Below are 24,493 nucleotides of genomic sequence, written 5' to 3'. Positions count from 1 at the left end.
GACACATTTTATTTCAAAGTTAAGCCAGCGTACAATAGCGATATAAGATACATATTAGCGAGGAGTCAGTGTACAGTCACTTTAGTGAACTATCCATTTAAATCGCGCATGCTAGGAATCGTCACGTAAATAACGATTTTAATAGCATTGCTATGTATTCAAAAAGTAGCTTTTTTTCTTTCTTTTTTTCCAAAATCTCAGGGGGGGGGGGCAGCTAATTACTGTTTATTTATGGTAATATAAGTACTGTTTATTTATGGTAATATAAGTACTGTTTTTTTCAATACACGTAGCTGGTATCCGCTATACCTGAAGATTGGAAAGGAATCCTTGCCAAACCTAATTTTGTGAAGATTTTTGTTTATGTACCTAAGTTTCGTAATAACAAATGCTTGTGTAGCATGAAAATCAATAGGGATATGTAAAGGTATTTTTTACAGATAGAAGATCCAGATTATATCCCCGTACATGTTATTCGGTATTGACACGATGTTATCGATCTTGTCTTTTCTTGGAAAAAATTATTTTTACTTTGCCATAAATCAACGATCGACGTTCAATTAAGAAACTTTCAATTTAGACTTGATTCTAAGATTTTACCATCAAATAAGCTGTTATTTTCTTGGGGTCTAATTGATTCACCTTTGTGTTCATTTTGTAAACGCAGTTAGTGATTGGTTCAAGTCTATTATGCATATCAATTTACCCATTAATGCTATGAATTGTATTCTCGGAGATCCAGACAAAGATGCTTTTCAGTAATTAAGCTATATATTAAGAATGCACACTTCAAATTGAACATTATTTGGTACATACTTCAAATATAACAAAGCACATGTCATGAAAAACTTGTTGATGTAGCTTTCAGTTTTAATGAGTCATTTGCATAAGAAATGATTTTTAGTAATTAGCTAATATATGAAGAGTGCAAGCTTCAAGTTCTATATAATTTGGTACATACATTTATGATACCAGGGTACAAGTGTCTCATAAAGCTTATTTATATATATAACTCTGAGTTTGAATGAGTCATTTGCATAATTAATGGTCTTTGGGAATTAGGCTATATCTTAAGAAAGCATACTTCAAATGAAATGTAATTTTGTACATAGTTAAAACATAAACAATTGCATATGTTCTGAAAAGCTTAGTGATGTAGCTTTTAGTTTTAATGAGTCATTTTGTATAATTAATAATTTTCAGTAATTAGGCTACATAGTACATCTTAATAATGCACACTTCAAATTCAATTAAATGTGGTACATGTACATACATTAAATATAACTAATCACATAAGTTCTGTTGCATTCCAACAATAATTGTGTGTAGGAACAAAAATCTAAAGACTTGGCCCATAAGGAAAGCATTCAGTTTAAATCTGGTATAATGTAACTTTTTAATGTTATCATGCACTAAGATATTCAAAGTGTACAGCTAATTATGACAAGGACAAATTGATATTATGTGCATCTACCAATGTATACTTTATTTCAGTCATAGTAGTGGGAAAGTATAATGTGATGGAAAGTAGAAAAACAGTGTATAAAAAATACAAAAATAAAACAGTAGCAGTAATGATATGAAAAAGTCACTCAAAGCTGTAAAATCTCTAATATTAAAATGGTGAGAGATGTACCCATTTCAAACATGTGCACTGTATAAGTTACAAATTCCAACATATGAATAGTTTGGCAGTTAGGATTCCTTCAAAATTTCTGTTTCACAGATCTGTTGCCTTTATTCTGATTTAACAAATGAAACGTTACTCGGCTTTATGATTCCATGTTTGACTTCTTTTTACTTCATCATTTTTAGACCTGTTCATGGCAACAGTGACCAAGGTAACCATTATACATCAGTTGAGCAGGGCACTCTTTTTATCACCTCCAATGGAGAATGGCAGAGACCTGTGTGACTGATGTAGGTCCCTAACAGCAGTGTCCTATGTGACTGAGCCTAACCAATTGATATTGAAGTATTTAGGGTTTTCTTTACAAATTGTTATGATATTATTGTGTGTTAATTGATCATATGATCATATTCAGAAGGGATGGTCTATTAAAATAGTTGCCCATTTTTTTGAAAGAATTCTAACCCTTTATCTCACACACACACTGAAGTGGTATGCATTTGAGAACTGACAACTATGCAATAACACCAACTGTTAGTTCCTTGTGTCCTGCTTTTGTGCATTTTTTTCAACAATCTTTAAAGGGGACCACAACTCCAGAAAATGAAGGCATTTATGTAAACGTTGGGTTGTAGAGAGTCATTTTATAATTTTACATCACTTACATTTTGCACGATTGCTGAGACATACAAAGTGGCAATTATTGGCCATCTATTATTTTGATGGCAGCCCTTATTAGTGGTCACGCATTGTTTCATGAGGTAGCCTCATAAAAATGGAATGGTTGAAACCTGCATAAAGAAAAAATACACTTTGAATATTTATGAGTTGCCTTGTTGCCTCATACATTTACACAATTTCCATGGATCGGCATTTGTTCTTTACTCATGAATATGCAGTGTCAACCATTTCATATTTATGAGGCTAGCCCCATGAAACAATGCACAGCCACTACTAATGGCTACCAATAAACAATACACGGCCAACAAGTTTCATTCTCTTTCTCAGCAATCGCACATAATTTAAGTGACGTAAAATAATTAAAATGACTCTCTACAATCCAAAGTTTATCTCATTTCCTGGAGTGACGTTCCCCTTCAAGTTCACATTACTTCAACAACAGTGGCACTTGTCAAGGTAGAGACATTTTAAATAAATACATCAAACTATTCTTGACATCTTGACATTCATCCTATGGGCAATTGGGTTGACAATATCACACTTACATTCACCACACTTCAAAATTAACTCAGTCGGAGTCAATGCATCTCTCTAATTCTAATAAAAGCAGAAATACACAATGGTCTTGGGCAAAATGTACACAAGTATGTCTGTTTCACATTTGTTGGGATGGTATCATAAACAGACCATAATGTGTATTAATAGCCCTTCCCCCTTTATTTTATTTGTAGATTAAATATTTTGATATTTTAGTGTAAAATGGATTTACCACCACATCCCAATTGTCTGTCAATCTACATACATTTCATGTCTTTGTACAACATCAGCATACAGGTAGAATGAATCCAAGTTTTGACTCTACTCATATGGTGTTCATTTTTCACATAGCATGTACAGATATATTAATATTTATTAAATGTAAGACTGGATGACAGGGGATGGGGGATACACAAAAAGTGTACTAATAAATCGTTGGCAGACAAAACTTAAATGATTGTAATCTCTCTTCTCCAAATGATATTAAAAAATCATCTACTATTTTTGGACAGCACAATTTAACTATTTGCCTTTGTAAGTTTACAAAAAGTAATGAAAATGGAAGCCATAAGACACCATGTGACTCCAAGTAGGAAACATGACTACCACATGATGTGAGTTAACCAATTGGAGAAGAGTAAACACTTTCAGTTGTCTGCACCTCAAAAAAGAAGAAATGGTCATATAGGAAGAATTTTATGACTTCTGTTCACAAACAGCAGTTTTTGTGCCATTTCTTCAATTTACAAAGGCACTGGTTAATACGTTGTTTAGTGGCTGTTATGCTGGAGAGAAACAATATCAAAAAACAAACAAAGTAAACATTTCCTGTACTGATTATTAAAGAATGTAATTTTGTGCTAGCAATTTACTTTTTGCTGAGGGACTGAAAGAAAGCTACTTTGCATGTAATTTATATTTAAATGCATGGCACAAAAACGGTTGTCATTAATGAAGTTATATTTTTCATAAATACTTAATTATTAAAATACAATACCAACTATTTGCAAAAGGATTTTATCAAACCTGTAATTGGATGGTATAACTTGATGGTGGAAGATTTTCAATAATGATTTGATACTTGTCAAATTCAAATTATTATTGAAAACACACTTCTGTAATGATTCATTTTGCTGTAAAAATATTTTGTAGGATATGATTATGTGATTTTTATGAGACAAGGTTGAAAAAAGTTAGAGTCCTACCAATGCTAAAATTTACAAGCCTAACACAGCGGTCAAAGGTTAAGGTGAGGAGGTTAGGGTTAATTATTAGTAACTCCCAGCTGAAATTCAATATTGGGGAAATTCCTAGGAGGTACTGGTGAAGGAATGTATCCCATAGTCCCCTACATGCAGCCTTTAATGTAGTGTTATATTACACACACCTCTGAACTATGTGTATGCTCCCACATTAGCAACTAAAATGGCTGACCATACAACACACACAGAAAATAAAAAGTAAAAAAGAAGCTACACGGCGACTCGGGGTACAAAATTGCATAGATAATTAGGAAAGATTGTAAATGCTTTGTAAAAATATACATTGTATCTACATATAAATTAATTAGTGCCAGACTTGTATACCTTCTGAACTGTATGATTTAGCTAAAAGACACAAATCTGGAAATGAGTCTCTACACTATCTCAATGTTTACAATTACTACCAGGACATGACACTGAGGAACGCTGACACTGGGAAAACAGAACATGTCACATAAATTGTGAACATGATGTTCCTTCTTTCTATATTCCTCAACATTCTCCAGCATAGATATCACCGACAGACATCAGAGAAAAAACTTCTCGATGCCCATGTTATAAGAGACATATCTGTCAAATTGTAGCCAGTTCTGTATGATGTTGCGCAAACTGGTTTAAACCAGTCTTTCCTGGTTATGACTGGATATTCTGATCATTTGAGATCAGGTTTATAAGCTCTTAATGCTGTACTTATAGTTCCCTGATTGTTTACTTTGTTAAGTATTTTATCCTTAAAAGTTGATTCATAGTTACATTGATTTTTTTTTTTCAGTTTTAATTTTTTGTTTTGGTTCCTTCAAGTCATAGAAATTTATTTTGTTTTACAGAGGAAGGTTTTTCTTATAAAAAGTAGCTTTATATGTTATCATTACTGATTTTATAAACCAGTAAAGTTAAAGTCTTGAAGTTACATATCAAAATAATAATCTTGAAATAATTGTCTTCTGTTTATTCTCAGCTTGTTCAGACCCTTGCTCCACTCCATGACACTTTACCTGACGAGGGTCTGCTATTTCTTCCAGTCTTTTGACGAGAAATATCACTTGGTGTCGATGAGCCATTTTGGATACTATTGGATTTTTTCTACAATATATAAAGAACATTTAAGAATATATGAATTGAGACTTTAACAGTTTAACTGACTGAGTAAAATAGTGCCAATAGCGTTGTAGCACAACTGTACAGTTTGACAGCCTTAGTAAAATAGTGCCAATGGCGTTGTAGCACAACTGTACAGTTTGACAGACTGAGTAAAATAGTGCCAATGGCGTTGTAGCACAACTGTACAGTTTGACAGACTGAGTAAAATAGTGCCAATAGCGTTGTAGCACAACTGTACAGTTTGAAAGACTGAGTAAAATAGTGCCAATGGCGTTGTAGCACAACTGTACAGTTTGACAGACTGAGTAAAATAGTGCCAATGGCGTTGTAGCACAACTGTACAGTTTGACAGACTTAGTAAAATAGTGCCAATGGCGTTGTAGCACAACTGTACAGTTTGACAGACTGAGTAAAATAGTGCCAATGGCGTTGTAGCACAACTGTACAGTTTGACAGACTGAGTAAAATGACAAAAAATAATATCATTTGTTATGTGTATTTTGGGTGTCTATAAATAAATTTTTTCCAAATTCATCGTCTATAGAGAACTGGACAAAATCTAGAATTATACTTATATAAACTATCTGAGGGTATTTGAAGATTTATGTATCCAACAAATAGAAAAATAGCGCAAATATTGCGTTGTCGCACAACTTCATGTTCATAGTCGTTCATAATGCCTCCTAAAGGAAGTGGTAAAGCCGTTGATATGTAATTTTTTGAATATTTAAAGTTGTAACCAAAACAAAATTTTCATAACTAATTTCCATCATAATAATCCAGCCATCCTGTGTTGGAAGTGTACAAGACAAGTATAGCAACATCCTAATCAAACTTTAAAGTGATGTGTCTACAACGTTTTGTACTTCTTTATATATATTTTTAAATCAATTTGGAACCAAGTCATACCAATGTAACAGGTTTAACTTTCTTGGTTGTCTTATTGTAATATTTTAAACACAAGCTACATTCAGTTTATAATTATATGGGTAGGTGATGCAACAGCTGTCTTACAACATATTACATAATCAAGTCATAAACTAGACTGGCCATGCTACACACTTTACCACCATTCACTTAGTACTTTTTGAGATATAAGTTTTTGACCAAAATTCACATTTTTACACCTAAATTCCATATCACTGATGAGATCAATATGTGCTTAATATTTCTTCATCTATACATCCTTAGATGCATCCCCATCAAATTTCAGTCCAATCTGCTCAGTAGTTTTGGAAGTAAAGACTTTTGACCAAAAGGACACATTTTTAGCCCTAATTTGCATATTACTGATGGGATCATATCATGAACAATTCTTAGTATAAACACCATGAAGAATGTTTCACCCAAATTTCAGCCCAATCTGCCCAGTAGTTTTTAAGTTCTGGCTGTTGCTAAGGGCATTGTCATGGTTGCTAGGGCCAATTAGGTCAAAATGTTTTGAACAAAATCTGCAGAAACATCTCACCAAGTTTCAAACTCACTGACCAAGTACTTTTTGAGATATGTTTTTGACCAAAAATGAACATTTTTATACCTAATTTGCATATCACTCATGGAATCATTGTATGCTTAATACTTCTTCGTCCATACATACATCCCTAGATGCATTTCCATTAAGTTTCAGCCCAATCTGCTCAGTGGTTTTGGAATTAAAGATTGACCGAAAAGACACATTGTTAGCCATAATTTGCATATTACTGATGGGATCATATCATGAACAATTTTTAGTAAAAACACCCTGAAAGATGTTTCACCCAAATTTCAGCCCAATCTGCCCAGTAGTTTTTGAGTTTAAGTTTTTTGACCAAAAATCACATTTTTGACCCAAATCACGAACCAGTGGTAAGATCATTTTGATTTGAGGAATTTCCCAACTAGACACTCTAGGTAATGGACCCACAAAATATCATGGCAATTGGTTCAGCAGTTTTTGACTTTAAGTTGTTTACACACACACACACACACACACACACACACACACACACAATCCCTACAGCACTACTGAATCTCAGTTCAGTTGCGCTAAAAAACCATATGGTCCCATATTATTTTTTATCCCACAGAAGCTAAATTTCCTAATTTTACCTGTAAAGTGTTATTAGGCATGTTTGGCTGACAAAGGCCATGACTGACCTTTGACCTTGTTATGTATGGGGGGGGGGGGTCATAGTATAGCTGGCCTTGTTCTGTACTACACTGGCAAGTTTCATCTCAATCCTACAAAAACTAATTTGAACAAGTCTTCAAAGATGACACAGTCCCCTCCAGAAATACTTTACTTCTATGTGACTAAATGGAGACATGATTTAAAATAAAGTGGTGTCAACAAATAAATACCATGCAGTAAAAATTACATGAGCATCAAAAATAATGCTTGTGTGTAGTTCTTTTCTTTAATATTACTTGTACACATGATTTTAAAGAAACTGGCAAAATGTAAACGCTACAATGTGTCTGTGATAGGCAGGAATTGGCCTGATTTTGATAATTAACCCTGAAGGTCAAGGTCAAAGGTCACCAAAAATAGCTTGCATCTGATAATATGGGGGTAGGCACATATGTAGTGAAACAGTAATAGGGAAAACTTAATATGTTACACTCATTCATTGCGTAGAAATTACTGACTGGTTTGCTATTTGATCTTGAACATGAAGATTAAGGTCAAAGTTTGCCTCTATAAATATAGGTGTAGACACTCAAATAGTGTCTCTAGATATAACACTTTTAAAGTTTTATTAAGTGCTTGAGCAATTTTCTATTTGACCTTGATGGCGTTCAAGGTCAAGGTGTAAAAAGATGATATATCTTTGATAATATGGAGTAGGTAGACACTTAAATGGCATCTGTGTGTATTCAACTTCTTGAAAGAACAATTTCAGCCATTTGACTGTGAAAATGTCTGTCAAGGAAAAATGTAAACAAGCACAAGTTTCTGAAATTTCTATCCAAAATTTCCTCTGTATTGTTAATGTTGTCGTTGGACTGATACTTGTTACAAACCTAAGGTCAAAGTCTCATTTGAAAGCTTACCATTGATAATGTGGGAGGAGACTCTTAAATGGTTTCTGTATATTTCTCAACCATAAAGTCAAGGTCGCAAACTTAAGTGATGTGCATATTTACCCTGTAGTGTTGATATTTGTGCAAGGATTGGTTGAAATACAGTCATGGGTGTCAGAGATGTGGCTGTGTTGATATTTGTGCAAGGATTGGTTGAAATACAGTCATGGGTGTCAGAGATGTGGCTGACCATGAATGGACATATACACAGAAAGATATTCAGGCTGTGCTAAGATGTGGCTGACCATGAATGGACATATACACAGAAAGATATTCAGGCTGTGCTAAGATGTGGCTGACCATGAATGGACATATACACAGAAAGACATTCAGGCTGTGCTGTTGGTGGCTAAGTACTATGATGTGTGAAGCATAAAGTCATAGATATCGTCACATATCGACAATATCTATACTCCTGAGGGACATTACCTTTCTAAGTCCTTTAGATCCTGACACATGAATTTCTTCAACGAAGTTAGATGGTACTAGACCCTTTTTACCACGCAGCTGTGAAAAAGAAATAAAAATAACACCAATGGCATTGTCGCACAACTGTATGGTTTATGTATCAATTATTATAACTTTAATTTAAAATAAAAGCACCAATGGTGTTGTAGCACAACTGTTGACAGTACACTTTAATTTTCCGTAATGATTATGTGGTCTTGATGCTACACATACTTGCAAACATTCTTTGAAGATTTATTCCTATCCATGGTGTTATATCTGCTATATACACCATCATTTAATGTTACTATGGGCATGTCTTGTTGCTAGGCATATCTACATACAATTTTGCAATACTCATTCACTTATCTTCCCGTCACTGGTGTTATTTTGGCATTATATGTCATTGTTTACCTGTTGCTATGGGCGTGGTCCTGTTGCTTAGGGCATTTACATATTTTCAAATAATGTTTATTCAATTGCCTACCCATCTCTGTTGTTAGAATTGTAAAAAACCTATCATGTGACTGTTGCTAAGGGCATGGTCATGGTTGCTAGGGCCAATTACATAAGTATGACACACTCACGATTTGCAGACTAACAGTATCACTTTCAGAATCATAACAACATTTAAAATCAAGTAGTTTGAGAGGTAAAGCTCAATACCAAATTCACTTGCATCATCTACACGCCAGACAGACAGACAGGCATTTTACCTTGAACCAACCTGTATTTTTGTAAAGTTAGGGAGACAATGTTTCAAAGCAGCCTTGAGGAGAGATCCACACACACTTGTTACATTATGTTAAGTACCCCATAAAAGGTTTAATGAGATCAACAAAAACAGTAATTTCTGTACACTTCTATCGCCTAAATATTCCTACAGACATTTCACCAAAACAATCATGTATTTTTAGCCCTAATTTGCATATCACTAATGGAATTATCTTGTAATCGATATTACTTGCTCTGTACACCCCAAGAAACAGCCAAATCAACCAAGTACTTTCGGAATAATAGACTTTTGACCAAAAAACACATTTTTAGCCCTAATTTGCATATCACTGATGGGATCATCGTGTCATGAACAATTTTTAAACTAAACACCCCTAAAAACATTCCCACCAAATTTCAGGCCAATCTGCTCAGTAGTTTGGGAGTTTATTAATTTTTTTTTACCAAAAATCACAGTTTTTGACCCAAATCACACACCGTTGATATGATCATTTTGATTTGAACAATTTCCCACCTAGACACCCAAGGTAATATACCCATCAAATACCATGGCAATTGGTCCAGTGGTTTTTGACTTTAAGTTGTTTACACAGTGAGAGAGAGAGAGAGAGAGAGAGAGAGAGAGAGAGAGAGAGAGAGAGAGAGAGAGAGAGAGAGAGAGAGAGAGAGAGAGAGAGAGAGAGACAGAGAGAGAGAGAGAGAGAGAGAGAGAGAGAGAGAGAGAGAGAGAGAGAGAGAGAGAGAGAGAGAGAGAGAGAGAGAGAGAGAGAGTTAACGATGCCTATAGCACTACTGACCCTTATCAGTTCAGTTGTGCTAAAAAAGCAAGTCTTCTTAGAAGACACATTAGCGATCATGTCAAACATGTGACATCTCATCAGTAATTAATTTCTGGATTTACACTTGTACAAGTTTCATGTTATACCCCAATGTGGCCCAGCTTAGAATCTTCACATGGGTGTATTTTGGCAACATCCTCCCCACAATTTTATTCAAATCAATTATTGTGATGGTCCTAGAAAAGTTGCCACTACGATTGAACGATTGACTCATCACATACCCACATCATTAACTTTCGTTGACAAGATCACATGCCATACGTAATCTAGTGCAGTGTTGTTTACATTTGTGTACTATGAATCTCATTGTGTCTAAACAGCAAACCCAAAATCCTCAAAGCTATGTCGGATGTTTTAAAACCGAGAGTTGCAGGTACAAGTAAATGAGGTAATGTCTATAATGAGTGTAATGTCTTGCTTGGGCTGTATGCTTATCATTCATGTCGTAAGAAAGTGGTTGATGTGTGAGTTCATCATTGACAACTACTATCATTTATACGAAAACGAAATGAACTCTCACTCCCTACTCCCATAATGAAGGAATTACATTTGTTGTGTGTTAGTTTTAAAATGACACAGCTCCTTACAGTTCTTGTTATTAAAACCATATTATAATACTCTACTTCTTCCAAAAGCTAGACATCTCTTATAGGTGTTTCATATGCTTCAACTGAGATAGAGATAAATGCCAGCTATTTTCCATTAGACTAAGATCATTGTCAATTATTTTCCATGGAAAATTCACAATTGCATAGACAGTAGTTTAATCTAACAGTATCTTTCTTACCTTTCCATGGAAAAATCCATCGGATCTCATAGATCCATAGACAGTAATGATATCACCTTCTTTGAATACCAGTTCAAATGCTGGATAATCATTGGGAGAATGCTCAGCTGGGTTGTAACTATATATGGCTATAAACTGTTCATTTAAGAAATAAAACAAGTAAATTAAAAGTCTAAGAGTAACTTCATCAACAAACAGACTTTGTAACAACAAGATTTTAACAAATTCTATAAAACTTGTCTGATGTACAAGAGTGTAATCCAATTAGGTGCTAAATGATTGGTTGACCTATTGGGTGTTGAATAGTTGGTTGACCTATTAGGTGCTAAATGATTGGTTGACCTATTCGATGTTGAATAGTTGGTTGACCTATTCGATGTTGAATAGATGGTTGCCCTATTGGGTGTTGAATGATTCTTGCCCTATTAGGCATTGAATGATTGGTTGCCCTATTGGGTGTTGAATAGATGGTTGCCCTATTAGGCATTGAATGGTTGGTTGCCCTATTGGGTGTTGAATGATTCTTGCCCTATTAGGCATTGAATGATTGGTTGCCCTATTGGGTGTTGAATAGATGGTTGCCCTATTAGGCATTGAATGATTGGTTGCCCTATTGGGTGTTGAATAGATGGTTGCCCTATTAGGCATTGAATGGTTGGTTGCCCGATTAGGTGTTGAATAGATGGTTGCCCTATTAGGCATTGAATGGTTGGTTGCCCTATTGGGTGTTGAATGATTCTTGCCCTATTAGGCATTGAATGATTGGTTGCCCTATTGGGTGTTGAATAGATGGTTGCCCTATTAGGCATTGAATGATTGGTTGCCCTATTGGGTGTTGAATAGATGGTTGCCCTATTAGGCATTGAATGATTGGTTGCCCTATTGGATGTTGAATAGATGGTTGCCCTATTAGGCATTGAATGGTTGGTTGCCCGATTAGGTGTTGAATCATTAGTTGCCCTATTAGGTATTGGACGATTGGTTGCCCTATTAGGACTACTAAAACATAGCCAAGTCTATCAAAACCTAGCTAAGACTAGTAAAACCTAGCCAAGACTACTAAAACCTAGGTGAGACTATTAAAACCTAGCCAAGACTACTAAAACCTAGCCAAGACTACTAAAACCTAGCCAAGACTACTAAAACCTAGCTAAGACTACTAAAACCTAGCCAAGACTACTAAAACCTAGGTAAGACTACTAAAACCTAGCCAAGACTACTAAAACCTAGGTAAGACTACTAAAACCTAGCCAAGACTACTAAAACCTAGGTAAGACTACTAAAACCTAGCCAAGACTACTAAAACCTAGCCAAGACTACTAAAACCTAGCTAAGACTACTAAAACCTAGCTAAGACTACTAAAACCTAGCTAAGACTACTAAAACTTAGCTAAGACTACTAAAACCTAGCTATGACTACTAAAACCTAGCCAAGACTACTAAAACATAGCCAAGACTACTAAAACCTAGCTAAGACTACTAAAACCTAGCTAAGACTACTAAAACCTAGCCAAGACTACTAAAACCTAGCTAAGACTACTAAAACCTAGCCAAGACTACTAAAACCTAGCCAAGACAACTAAAACCTAGCTAAGACTACTAAAACCTAGCCAAGACTACTAAAACATAGCCAAGACTACTAAAATCTAGCCAAGACTATTAAAACCTAGCCAAGACTACTAAAACCTAGCCAAGACTACTAAAACCTAGCTAAGACTACTAAAACCTAGCTAAGACTACTAAAACCTAGCCAAGACTACTAAAACCTAGCCAAGACTACTAAAACATAGCCAAGACTACTAAAACCTAGCCAAGACTACTAAAACATAGCCAAGATTACTAAAACCTAGGTAAGACTACTAAATCCTAGCCAAGACTACTAAATCCTAGCCAGGACTACTAAAACCTAGCCAAGACTACTAAATCCTAGCCAAGACTACTAAAACCTAGCCAAGACTACTAAAACCTAGCCAAGACAACTAAAACCTAGCCAAGACTACTAAAACCTAGCCAGGACTACTAAAACCTAGCCAAGACTACTAAAACATAGCCAAGACTACTAAAACCTAGGTGAGACTACTAAAACCTAGCCAAGACTACTAAAACCTAGCCAGGACTACTAAAACCTAGCCAAGACTACTAAATCCTAGCCAAGACTACTAAAACATAGCCAAGACTACTAAAACCTAGCCAAGACTACTAAAACCTAGCCAGGACTACTAAAACCTAGCCAAGACTACTAAATCCTAGCCAAGACTACTAAAACCTAGCCAAGACTACTAAAACTTAGCCAAGACTACTGAAATCTAGCCAAGACTGCTAAAACCTAGCCAAGACTACTAAAACCTAGCCAAGACTATTAAAACTTAGCTAAGACTACCAAAACCTAGCTAAGACTACTAAAACCTAGCTAAGACTACTAAATCCTAGCCAAGACTAATAAAACCTAGGTGAGACTACTAAAACCTAGCTAAGACTACTAAAACCTAGCCAAGACTACTAAAACCTAGCCAAGACTAATAAAACCTAGGTGAGACTACTAAAACCTAGCCAAGACTACTAAAACCTAGCCAAGACTACTAAAACTTAGCCAAGACTACTAAAACCTAGCGAAGACAACTAAAACCTAGCCAAGACTACCAAAACCTAGCCAAGACTACCAAAACCTAGCCAAGACTACCAAAACCTAGCCAAGACTACCAAAACCTAGCCAAGACTACTAAAACATAGCCAAGAATACTAAAACCTAGCTAAGACTACTAAAACCTAGCCAAGACAACTAAAACCTAGCCAAGACTACCAAAACCTAGCCAAGACTACCAAAACCTAGCCAAGACTACCAAAACCTAGCCAAGACTACTAAAACATAGCCAAGAATACTAAAACCTAGCTAAGACTACTAAAACCTAGCCAAGACAACTAAAACCTAGCCAAGACTACTAAAACCTAGCCAAGACTACCAAAACCTAGCCAAGACTACTAAAACATAGCCAAGACTACTAAATCCTAGCCAAGACTACTAAAACCTAGCCAAGACTACTAAAACCTAGCTAAGACTACTAAAACATAGCTAAGACTACTAAAACCTAGCCAAGACTACTAAAACATAGCCAAGACTACTAAAACCTAGCCAAGACTACTAAAACCTAGCTAAGACTACTAAAACATAGCCAGGACTACTAAAACCTAGCCAAGACTACTAAAACCTAGCTAAGACTACTAAAACCTAGCCAAGACTACTAAAACCTAGCCAAGACTACTAAAACCTAGCTAAGACTACTAAAACCTAGCTAAGACTACTAAAACTTAGCTAAGACTACTAAAACATAGCCAGGACTACTAAAACCTAGCCAAGACTACTAAAACATAGCCAAGACTACTAAAACCTAGCCAAGACTACTAAAACCTAGCCAGGACTACTAAAACCTAGCTATGACTACTAAAACCTAGCCAAGACTACTAAAACCTAGCCAAGACTACTAAAACATAGCTAAGACTACTAAAACATAGCCAAGACTACTAAAACCTAGCCAAGACTACTAAAACATAGCCAAGACTACTAAAACATAGCCAAGACTACTAAATCCTAGCCAGGACTACTAAATCCTAGCCAAGACTAGTAAAACCTAGCTAAGACTACTAAAACATAGCTAAGACTACTAAAACCTAGGTGAGACTACTAAAACCTAGCTAAGACTACTAAAACCTAGCCAGGACTATTAAAACCTAGCTAAGACTACTAAATCCTAGCCAAGACTACTAAAACCTAGCTAAGACTACTAAAACCTAGCCAAGACTACTAAAACCTAGCCAAGACTACTAAAACCTAGCCAGGACTATTAAAACCTAGCCAAGACTACTAAAACCTAGCTAAGACTACTAAAACCTAGCCAGGACTACTAAAACCTAGCTAAGACTACTAAAACCTAGCCAAGACTACTAAAACCTAGCTAAGACTACTAAAACCTAGCCAAGACTACTAAAACCTAGCCAAGACTACTAAAACCTAGGTGAGACTACTAAAACCTAGCTAAGACTACTAAAACCTAGCTAAGACTACTAAAACCTAGCTAAGACTACTAAAACCAAGCTAAGACTACTAAAACCTAGCCAAGACTACTAAAACCTAGCCAAGACTACTAAAACTTAGCTAAGACTACTAAAATCTAACTAAGACTAGTAAAACCTAGCTAAGACTACTAAAACCTAGCCAAGACTACTAAAACCTAGGTAAGACTACTAAAACCTAGCCAAGACTACTAAAACCTAGGTGAGACTACTAAAACCTAGCTAAGACTAGTAAAACCTAGCTAAGACTACTAAAACCTAGCCAAGACTACTAAAACCTAGGTGAGACTACTAAAACCTAGGTGAGACTACTAAAACCTAGCTAAGACTACTAAAACCTAGCCAAGACTACTAAAACCTAGGTGAGACTACTAAAACCTAGCCAAGACTACTAAAACGTAGCCAAGACTACCAAAACGTAGCCAAGACTACTAAAACCTAGCCAAGACAACTAAAACCGAGCTAAGACTACCAAAACGTAGCCAAGACTACCAAAACCTAGCCAAGACTACCAAAATCTAACTAAGACTAGTAAAACCTAGCTAAGACTACTAAAACCTAGCCAAGACTACCAAAACCTAGCCAAGACTACCAAAACCTAGCTAAGACTACTAAAACCTAGCCAAGACTACCAAAACCTAGCCAAGACTACCAAAACCTAGCCAAGACTACTAAAACCTAGCCAAAACTACTAAAACCTAGCCAAGACTACCAAAACCTAGCCAAGACTACCAAAACCTAGCTAAGACTACTAAAACCTAGCTAGACTACCAAAACCTAGCCAAGACTACCAAAACCTAGCCAAGACTACCAAAACCTAGCCAAGACTACTAAAACATAGCCAAGACTACTAAAACGTAGCCAAGACTACCAAAACGTAGCCAAGACTACTAAAACCTAGCCAAGACAACTAAAACCGAGCTAAGACTACCAAAACCTAGCCAAGACTACCAAAACCTAGCCAAGACTACTAAACTTAGCTAAGACTACTAAAATCTAACGAAGTCTAGTAAAACCTATCTAAGACTACTAAACTTAGGTTGGACTACTAAAACCTAGGCAGGACTACTAAAACTAATGAATCTACTGAGCATATTTAACTTACAGTTCTTTTCCTTGGTTCAGTTACGTCACTGAGAATAGAGGAGACTTCAGTATCAGCTGCAGAGTCACTTAACATAGATTCTGACAGTGTTGGAGATGACACAGATCCAGGGAAATAAGCTTCTGCTCTATGTGATGTTTGACCTGTGACTGTCACCGTCTCAATACTGAATGTCATTGGACTTCGTACATGGATGTTTTCAATCAAAGCCTATAAAGTAAGGAAGAACTTTATTCATAAGTTGTGAGATTTTGTGATCATGAAAAATACATAATAAATGGTAATTATATTGTGAATTAATAAGGGATGAACAATGAGGACTTGTTGTAAGATTGTTATTACCCCATCATGCATGACTAACATCGTCTGAGTCTTCAGTTTACTATATAGTTAGAATTGCAATCAATTTAGTCAGGCTTAGAACTATTAACATAAAGTAAAATGCCACTCCAGGAAATGAAGTCATTTTCAAAAACAATGGGTTCTGCGACAGTAGGCCAGTATTAGTGTATTTGTAGTTACCCCAACACACCTATAGGAATCCTTTAGTATTCCTAAAAGACATCCTATAGGAATCCTTTAGCATTCTTAAAAGATATCCTATAAGAATACTTTAGTATTCCTAAAAGAATTCATTAGGAACTCCTAAAAGACATCCTATAGGAATCATTTAGTATTCCTAAAAGACATCCTATGGGAATCATTTAGTATTCCTAAAAGACATCCTATAGGAATCATTAAGTATTCCTAAAAGACATCCTATGGGAATCCTTTAGTATTCCTAAAAGACATCCTATAGGAATCCTTTAGTATTCCTAAAAGACATCCTATGGGAATCCTTAAGTATTCCTAAAAGACATCCTATAGGAATCCTTAAGTATTCCTAAAAGACATCCTATAGGAATCCTTTAGTATTCCTAAAAGACATCCTATAGGAATCATTAAGTATTCCTAAAAGACATCCTATGGGAATCATTAAGTATTCCTAAAAGACATCCTATGGGAATCATTTAGTATTCCTAAAAGACATCCTATAGGAATCCTTTAGTATTCCTAAAAGACATCCTATAGGAATCATTAAGTATTCCTAAAAGACATCCTATGGGAATCCTTTAGTATTCCTAAAAGACATCCTATAGGAATCCTTTAGTATTCCTAAAAGACATCCTATGGGAATCCTTAAGTATTCCTAAAAGACATCCTATAGGAATCCTTTAGTATTCCTAAAAGACATCCTATGGGAATCCTTAAGTATTCCTAAAAGACATCCTATAGGAATCCTTTAGTATTCCTAAAAGACATCCTATAGGAATCCTTTAGTATTCCTAAAAGACATCCTATAGGAATCCTTTAGTATTCCTAAAAGACATTCTATAGGAATCCTTTAGTATTCCTAAAAGATATCATATAGGAATCCTTAAGTATTCCTAAAAGACATCCTATGGGAATCCTTTAGTATTCCTAAAAGACATCCTATGGGAATTCTTTAGTATTCCTAAAAGACATCCTATAGGAATTCTTTAGTATTCCTAAAAGACATCCTATAGGAATTCTTTAGTATTCCTAAAAGACATCCTATAGGAATCCTTTAGTATTCCTAAAAGACATCCTATGGGAATCCTTTAGTATTCCTAAAAGACATTCTATAGGAATCCTTTAGTATTCCTAAAAGACATCCTATAGGAATCCTTAAATATTCCTAAAAGACATCCTATGGGAATCCTTTAGTATTCCTAAAAGACATTCTATAGGAATCCTTTAGTATTCCTAAAAGACATCCTATGGGAATCCTTTAGTATTCCTAAAAGACATCCTATAGGAATCCTTTAGTATTCCTAAAAGACATCCTATGGGAATCCTTAAATATTCCTAAAAGACATCCTATAGGAATCCTTTAGTATTCCTAAAAGACATCCTATGGGAATCCTTTAGTATTCCTAAAAGACATCCTATGGGAATCCTTTAGTATTCCTAAAAGACATCCTATGGGAATCCTTTAGTATTCCTAAAAGACATCCTATGGGAATCCTTAAGTATTCCTAAAAGATGTCAAATATCCTAAAAGAAAGTTGCCAAAATCTTATAAGATATTCCTTATAGGAATATTTTAAGAATCCTATAGGATTCCTATAAGACATTTTCCTATATGATCCTTTAGGATATTTTTGTAAGGGATACTGTTACTTGCTGTGAATGCAATGATACTAGATAACCGGTGAGTTTATAGTGCCTTTACTGGCTGTGAAAGCAATGATAGTTGATACTACGGTTGATGGTCAACATATAAAGAAGATTAGAATTACCTTTGTGAGATGTGCACTGTTTACAAGTTGTTTTTGTCTGTTGTTGAGGTAAATTTTATAGCCAGCTACTTGGGCACCATTACTCTTTGCCATTTCATCCATAGCCGGAGGAATCCAGGCTAGTAAAATACTACGACTGGTTACAATTCTCGAGATGCGGAAATCAGTTGGTGGTTGAGGAGGACCTTTGTGTACAAACAGTGTGTACAATAATGGATCAGGATTATTTTATCTAGTAGTTTACATTTACAGTGTAAACGACTGAGTAAAACTGCATGGTGACATAGTACAGTGTAAATGACAGTTAAACTATGTATAGTGTAGTAGAGTGTAAATGACTAAGTCAAATTGCATGGTGACATAGTACACTGTAAACAATGGTAAAAATATACATAGTGTAGTACAGTGTAAAGACTGAGTAAAACTATATGTGGTGACTTAGTACAGTGTAAATGACAGTTAAACTATCGTATGCATAGTGTTGTACAGTGTAAATGAGTAAAACTGCATGGTGACACAGTACAGTGTTAATGACAGTAAAACTATGCATGATGTAGTATAGTGTAAATGACCGGATGAAACTGCATGGTGACATAGTACAGTGTAAATGACTAAGTCAAATTACATGGTGACATAGTACAGTGTAAATGACTGAGTATAACTGCATGGTGCAGTACAGTGTAAATGACTGAGTAAAACTGCATGGTGCAGTAAAGTGTAAATGACTGAGTCAAATTGCATGGTGACATAGTACACTGTAAACAATGGTAAAAATATGCATAGTGTAGTACAGTGTAAAGACTGAGTAAAACTATATGTGGTGACTTAGTACAGTGTAAATGACAGTTAAACTATCGTATGCATAGTGTTGTACAGTGTAAATGAGTAAAACTGCATGGTGACACAGTACAGTGTTAATGACAGTAAAACTATGCATGATGTAGTATAGTGTAAATGACCGGATGAAACTGCATGGTGACATAGTACAGTGTAAATGACTAAGTCAAATTACATGGTGACATAGTAGTGTAAATGACTAAGTCAAATTACATGGTGACATAGTACAGTGTAAATGACTAAGTCAAATTACATGGTGACATAGTACAGTGTAAATGACTAAGTCGAATTACATGGTGACATAGTACAGTGTAAATGACTAAGTCAAATTGCATGGTGACATAGTACAGTGTAAATGACTGAGTAAAACTGCATGGTGCAGAACAGTGTAAATGACTTGAGTAAAACTGCATGGTGCAGTACGGTGTAAATGACTGAGTAAAACTGCATGGTGCAGTAAAGTGTAAATGACTGAGTCAAATTGCATGGTGACATAGTACAGTGTAAATGACTGAGTAAAACTGCATGGTGCAGTACAGTGTAAATAACTGAGTAAAGCTGCATGGTGCAGTACAGTGTAAATGACTGAGTAAAACTGCATGGTGCAGTACAGTGTAAATGACTGAGTAAAACTGCATGGTGCAGTACAGTGTAAATGACTTGAGTAAAAGTGCATGGTGCAGTACAGTGTAAATGACTGAGTATAACTGCATGGTGCAGTACAGTGTAAATGACTGAGTAAAACTGCATGGTGCAGTACAGTGTAAATGACTGAGTAAAACTGCATGGTGCAGTACAGTGTAAATGACTGAGTAAAACTGCATGGTGCAGTACAGTGTAAATGACTGAGTAAAACTGCATGGTGCAGTACAGTGTAAATGACTGAGTAAAACTGCATGGTGCAGTACAGTGTAAATAACTGAGTAAAACTGCATGGTGCAGTACAGTGTAAATGACTGAGTAAAATTGCATGGTGCAGTACAGTGTAAATGACTTGAGTAAAACTGCATGGTGCAGTACAGTGTAAATGACTGAGTATAACTGCATGGTGCAGTACAGTGTAAATGACTAAGTCAAATTGCATGGTGACATAGTACAGTGTAAATGACTGAGTAAAACTGCATGGTGCAGTACAGTGTAAATAACTGAATAAAACTGCATGGTGCAGTACAGTGTAAATGACTGAGTAAAACTGCATGGTGCAGTACAGTGTAAATGACGGAGTAAAACTGCATGGTGCAGTACAGTGTAAATGACGGAGTAAAACTGCATGGTGCAGTACAGTGTAAATAACTGAGTAAAACTACATGGTGCAGTACAGTGTAAATAACTGAGTAAAACTGCATGGTGCAGTACAGTGTAAATGACGGAGTAAAACTGCATGGTGCAGTACAATGTAAATGACGGAGTAAAACTACATGGTGCAGTACAGTGTAAATGACGGAGTAAAACTGCATGGTGCAGTACAATGTAAATGACGGAGTAAAACTGCATGGTGCAGTACAGTGTAAATGACGGAGTAAAACTACATGGTGCAGTACAGTGTAAATGACGGAGTAAAACTGCATGGTGCAGTACAGTGTAAATGACGGAGTAAAACTGCATGGTGCAGTACAGTGTAAATGACTGAGTCAAATTACATGGTAACATAGTACAATGTAAATGACTGAGTAAATCTGCATGGTGCAATACAGTGTAAATGATTGGAAAACCTCCAATCACAACTAAAAATTCTAATAACAAACAAAAGTAGTTTTGAGCTTTTTGCAAGCTGTGTCCATTAAAAGCAAACCAACATGTAAAATGTCAGTACGCAGGGTAAATCTTAATGGTTGTCACATGAAATTACATGTATTACAATCATTTTGAGCTTTCCTGTCTGTGATACAATTTGGTAGTTCTAAAAAGTCTACCAACATATTCTGCAGGATGAAAGGCACTATCAAGCAACTATAAGTATTGAGGGATATTAACATAGTAGATTTTAATAACTACCTTCTAGTTGAAGACTTGATGGTGGTAGCATTGCCAGTGGATGCATTCCACTATTGGCAGGAGACACAGTACTGCTAGTACTTCCTACAGAATAACTTGCCATGTCTGGTGTATCAACACTTCTTTGATATGCTGGAAGAACTCCCCAGTTCTGTAACAATGGAAGAGTGCCATTTGATAACCTGGCAACTCCTGATGGAAAGGTACCATAATGCACTGGTGATATGCTAGAAAGGCTTCCTGGAGTCAACCTAGAGGGTGATGCACCAGGAAATGTCAATGGTGAAGGTGGGAAGCTTGGTGTAGATGAAGATGTAAGTGGAAGCCCGTTGGGATAAGGTGAGGGTATATTGTTCAGCTGTTCTTCTGCAAGGAGTGGGGATGGTTCATAATTAAGTAATTTGTGTTCAGGTCTGCATTCTTGTAGAACATCATGCATGCGTAGGATCTCTTCTGGACTCTGACTTAAATGAGGAATATCCTGAAATATCAAATTTAAAGACACACAATTTAGAATTTTAATATTCAGAACTGCAATGTGTCTATAAACCAAATATTAGTGTCTGGAAATATCAGCACCCTTTTTAGCAAAATTAAATTTTTCATACACTAGTCATGTTAATACAATAATGTTGAAGTTTCTACCAATAATGTTAATTGTTAATTGTGACAATAATGTTAATTGTTAATTGTGACAATAATGTTAATTGTACTAACTGCACCTTATAATACCTTGTACCATTCTGCAATAACATTGCAGTTTCTACCAATAATGTTAATTGTTAATTGTGACAATAATGTTAATTGTACTAACTGCACCTTATAAAACCTTGTACCATTCTGTGATAATGTTTAAGTTTAATTGATAATTAAAGGATGACATGCTCAATTAATGGATTTAATAGGAATAGATAACAGATATCTGTCCAAATACAGGCCTGTTAAACTGGCAAGGACATATACAATGCACTATAATGAAGTATAAAGAACCTGACAAGTATTTGAAGTTTTTCCCTCCAGTATGTAGTAGTTATTGTTGAGTGTCGCTGTATGTCAATCCTCCAGTATGTAGTGGTTATTGTTGAGTGTCACTATGTCACCCTCCAGTATGTAGTAGTTATTGTTGAGTGTCACTGTATGTCAATCCTCCAGTATGTAGTAGTTATTGTTGAGTGTCACTGTATGTCAATCCTCCAGTATGTAGTAGTTATTGTTGAGTGTCACTATGTCAATCCTCCAGTATGTAGTGGTTATTGTTGAGTGTCACTATGTCAATCCTCCAGTATGTAGTGGTTATTGTTGAGTGTCACTGTATGTCAATCCTCCAGTATGTAGTGGTTATTGTTGAGTGTCACTATGTCAATCCTCCAGTATGTAGTGGTTATTGTTGAGTGTCACTGTATGTCAATCCTCCAGTATGCAGTGGTTATTGTTGAGTGTCACTATGTCACCCTCCTGTATGTAGTGGTTATTGTTGAGTGTCACTATGTCAATCCTCCAGTATGTAGTGGTTATTGTTGAGTGTCACTGTATGTCAACCCTCTAGTATGTAGTGGTTATTGTTGAGTGTCACTATGTCACCCTCCAGTATGTAGTGGTTATTGTTGAGTGTCACTATGTCACCCTCCAGTATGTAGTGGTTATTGTTGAGTGTCACTGTATGTCACCCTCCAGTATGTAGTGGTTATTGTTGAGTGTCACTATGTCACCCTCCAGTATGTAGTGGTTATTGTTGAGTGTCACTATGTCAACCCTCTAGTATGTAGTGGTTATTGTTGAGTGTCACTATGTCACCCTCCAGTATGTAGTGGTTATTGTTGAGTGTCACTATGTCACCCTCCAGTATGTAGTAGTTATTGTTGAGTGTCACTATGTCAATCCTCCAGTATGTAGTGGTTATTGTTGAGTGTCACTGTATGTCAATCCTCCAGTATGTAGTGGTTATTGTTGAGTGTCACTATGTCAATCCTCTAGTATGTAGTAGTTATTGTTGAGTGTCACTATGTCAATCCTCCAGTATGTAGTGGTTATTGTTGAGTGTCACTATGTCAATCCTCCAGTATGTAGTAGTTATTGTTGAGTGTCACTATGTCACCCTCCAGTATGTAGTGGTTATTGTTGAGTGTCACTGTATGTCACCCTCCAGTATGTAGTGGTTATTGTTGAGTGTCACTATGTCACCCTCCAGTATGTAGTGGTTATTGTTGAGTGTCACTATGTCAACCCTCTAGTATGTAGTGGTTATTGTTGAGTGTCACTATGTCATCCACCAGTATGTAGTGGTTATTGTTGAGTGTCACTATGTCACCCTCCAGTATGTAGTGGTTATTGTTGAGTGTCACTATGTCAATCCTCCAGTATGTAGTGGTTATTGTTGAGTGTCACTGTATGTCAATCCTCCAGTATGTAGTGGTTATTGTTGAGTGTCACTGTATGTCAATCCTCTAGTATGTAGTGGTTATTGTTGAGTGTCACTGTATGTCAATCCTCCAGTATGTAGTGGTTATAGTTGAGTGTCACTATGTCAACCCTCTAGTATGTAGTGGTTATTGTTGAGTGTCACTGTATGTCACCCTCCAGTATGTAGTGGTTATTGTTGAGTGTCACTATGTCAATCCTCCAGTATGCAGTGGTTATTGTTGAGTGTCACTGTATGTCAATCCTCCAGTATGTAGTGGTTATTGTTGAGTGTCACTGTATGTCAATCCTCCAGTATGTAGTAGTTATTGTTGAGTGTCACTGTATGTCAATCCTCCAGTATGTAGTGGTTATTGTTGAGTGTCACTATGTCACCCTCCAGTATGTAGTGGTTATTGTTGAGTGTCACTATGTCAATCCTCCAGTATGTAGTAGTTATTGTTGAGTGTCACTATGTCAATCCTCTAGTATGTAGTGGTTATTGTTGAGTGTCACTATGTCAATCCTCCAGTATGTAGTGGTTATTGTTGAGTGTCACTATGTCACCCTCCAGTATGTAGTGGTTATTGTTGAGTGTCACTATGTCACCCTCCAGTATGTAGTGGTTATTGTTAAGTGTCACTGTATGTCAATCCTCCAGTATGTAGTGGTTATAGTTGAGTGTCACTATGTCAACCCTCTAGTA

General features: G+C 36.0%; 1 protein-coding gene across 8 annotated transcripts in view; it reads right to left on the bottom strand.

The window, feature by feature from the left end:
* Positions 1-1,460: 1,460 nt before the first annotated feature.
* LOC144446976 (uncharacterized) overlaps positions 1,461-24,493 on the bottom strand; it is a 334,721-nt gene continuing 311,688 nt past the window's right edge. For all 8 annotated transcript variants that reach the window (XM_078136846.1, XM_078136848.1, XM_078136850.1 and 5 more), the window contains 6 exons: positions 21,391-21,871; positions 18,559-18,743; positions 16,256-16,465; positions 11,083-11,217; positions 8,704-8,781; positions 1,461-5,193 (listed from right to left, as the gene is read on the bottom strand). In XM_078136846.1, coding sequence (XP_077992972.1) covers positions 5,074-5,193; positions 8,704-8,781; positions 11,083-11,217; positions 16,256-16,465; positions 18,559-18,743; positions 21,391-21,871 — 1,209 coding nt within the window. In that variant the 3' untranslated portion in view covers positions 1,461-5,073. The remainder of the gene's footprint in view (positions 5,194-8,703; positions 8,782-11,082; positions 11,218-16,255; positions 16,466-18,558; positions 18,744-21,390; positions 21,872-24,493) is intronic.

Source organism: Glandiceps talaboti, chromosome 15 (genome assembly GCF_964340395.1).
Source record: "Glandiceps talaboti chromosome 15, keGlaTala1.1, whole genome shotgun sequence".
Classification (NCBI taxonomy): Eukaryota; Metazoa; Hemichordata; class Enteropneusta; family Spengelidae; genus Glandiceps; species Glandiceps talaboti.
The sequence above is the reverse complement of the archived record's forward strand: the minus strand, read 5'-3'. Positions and strand labels throughout refer to the sequence as shown.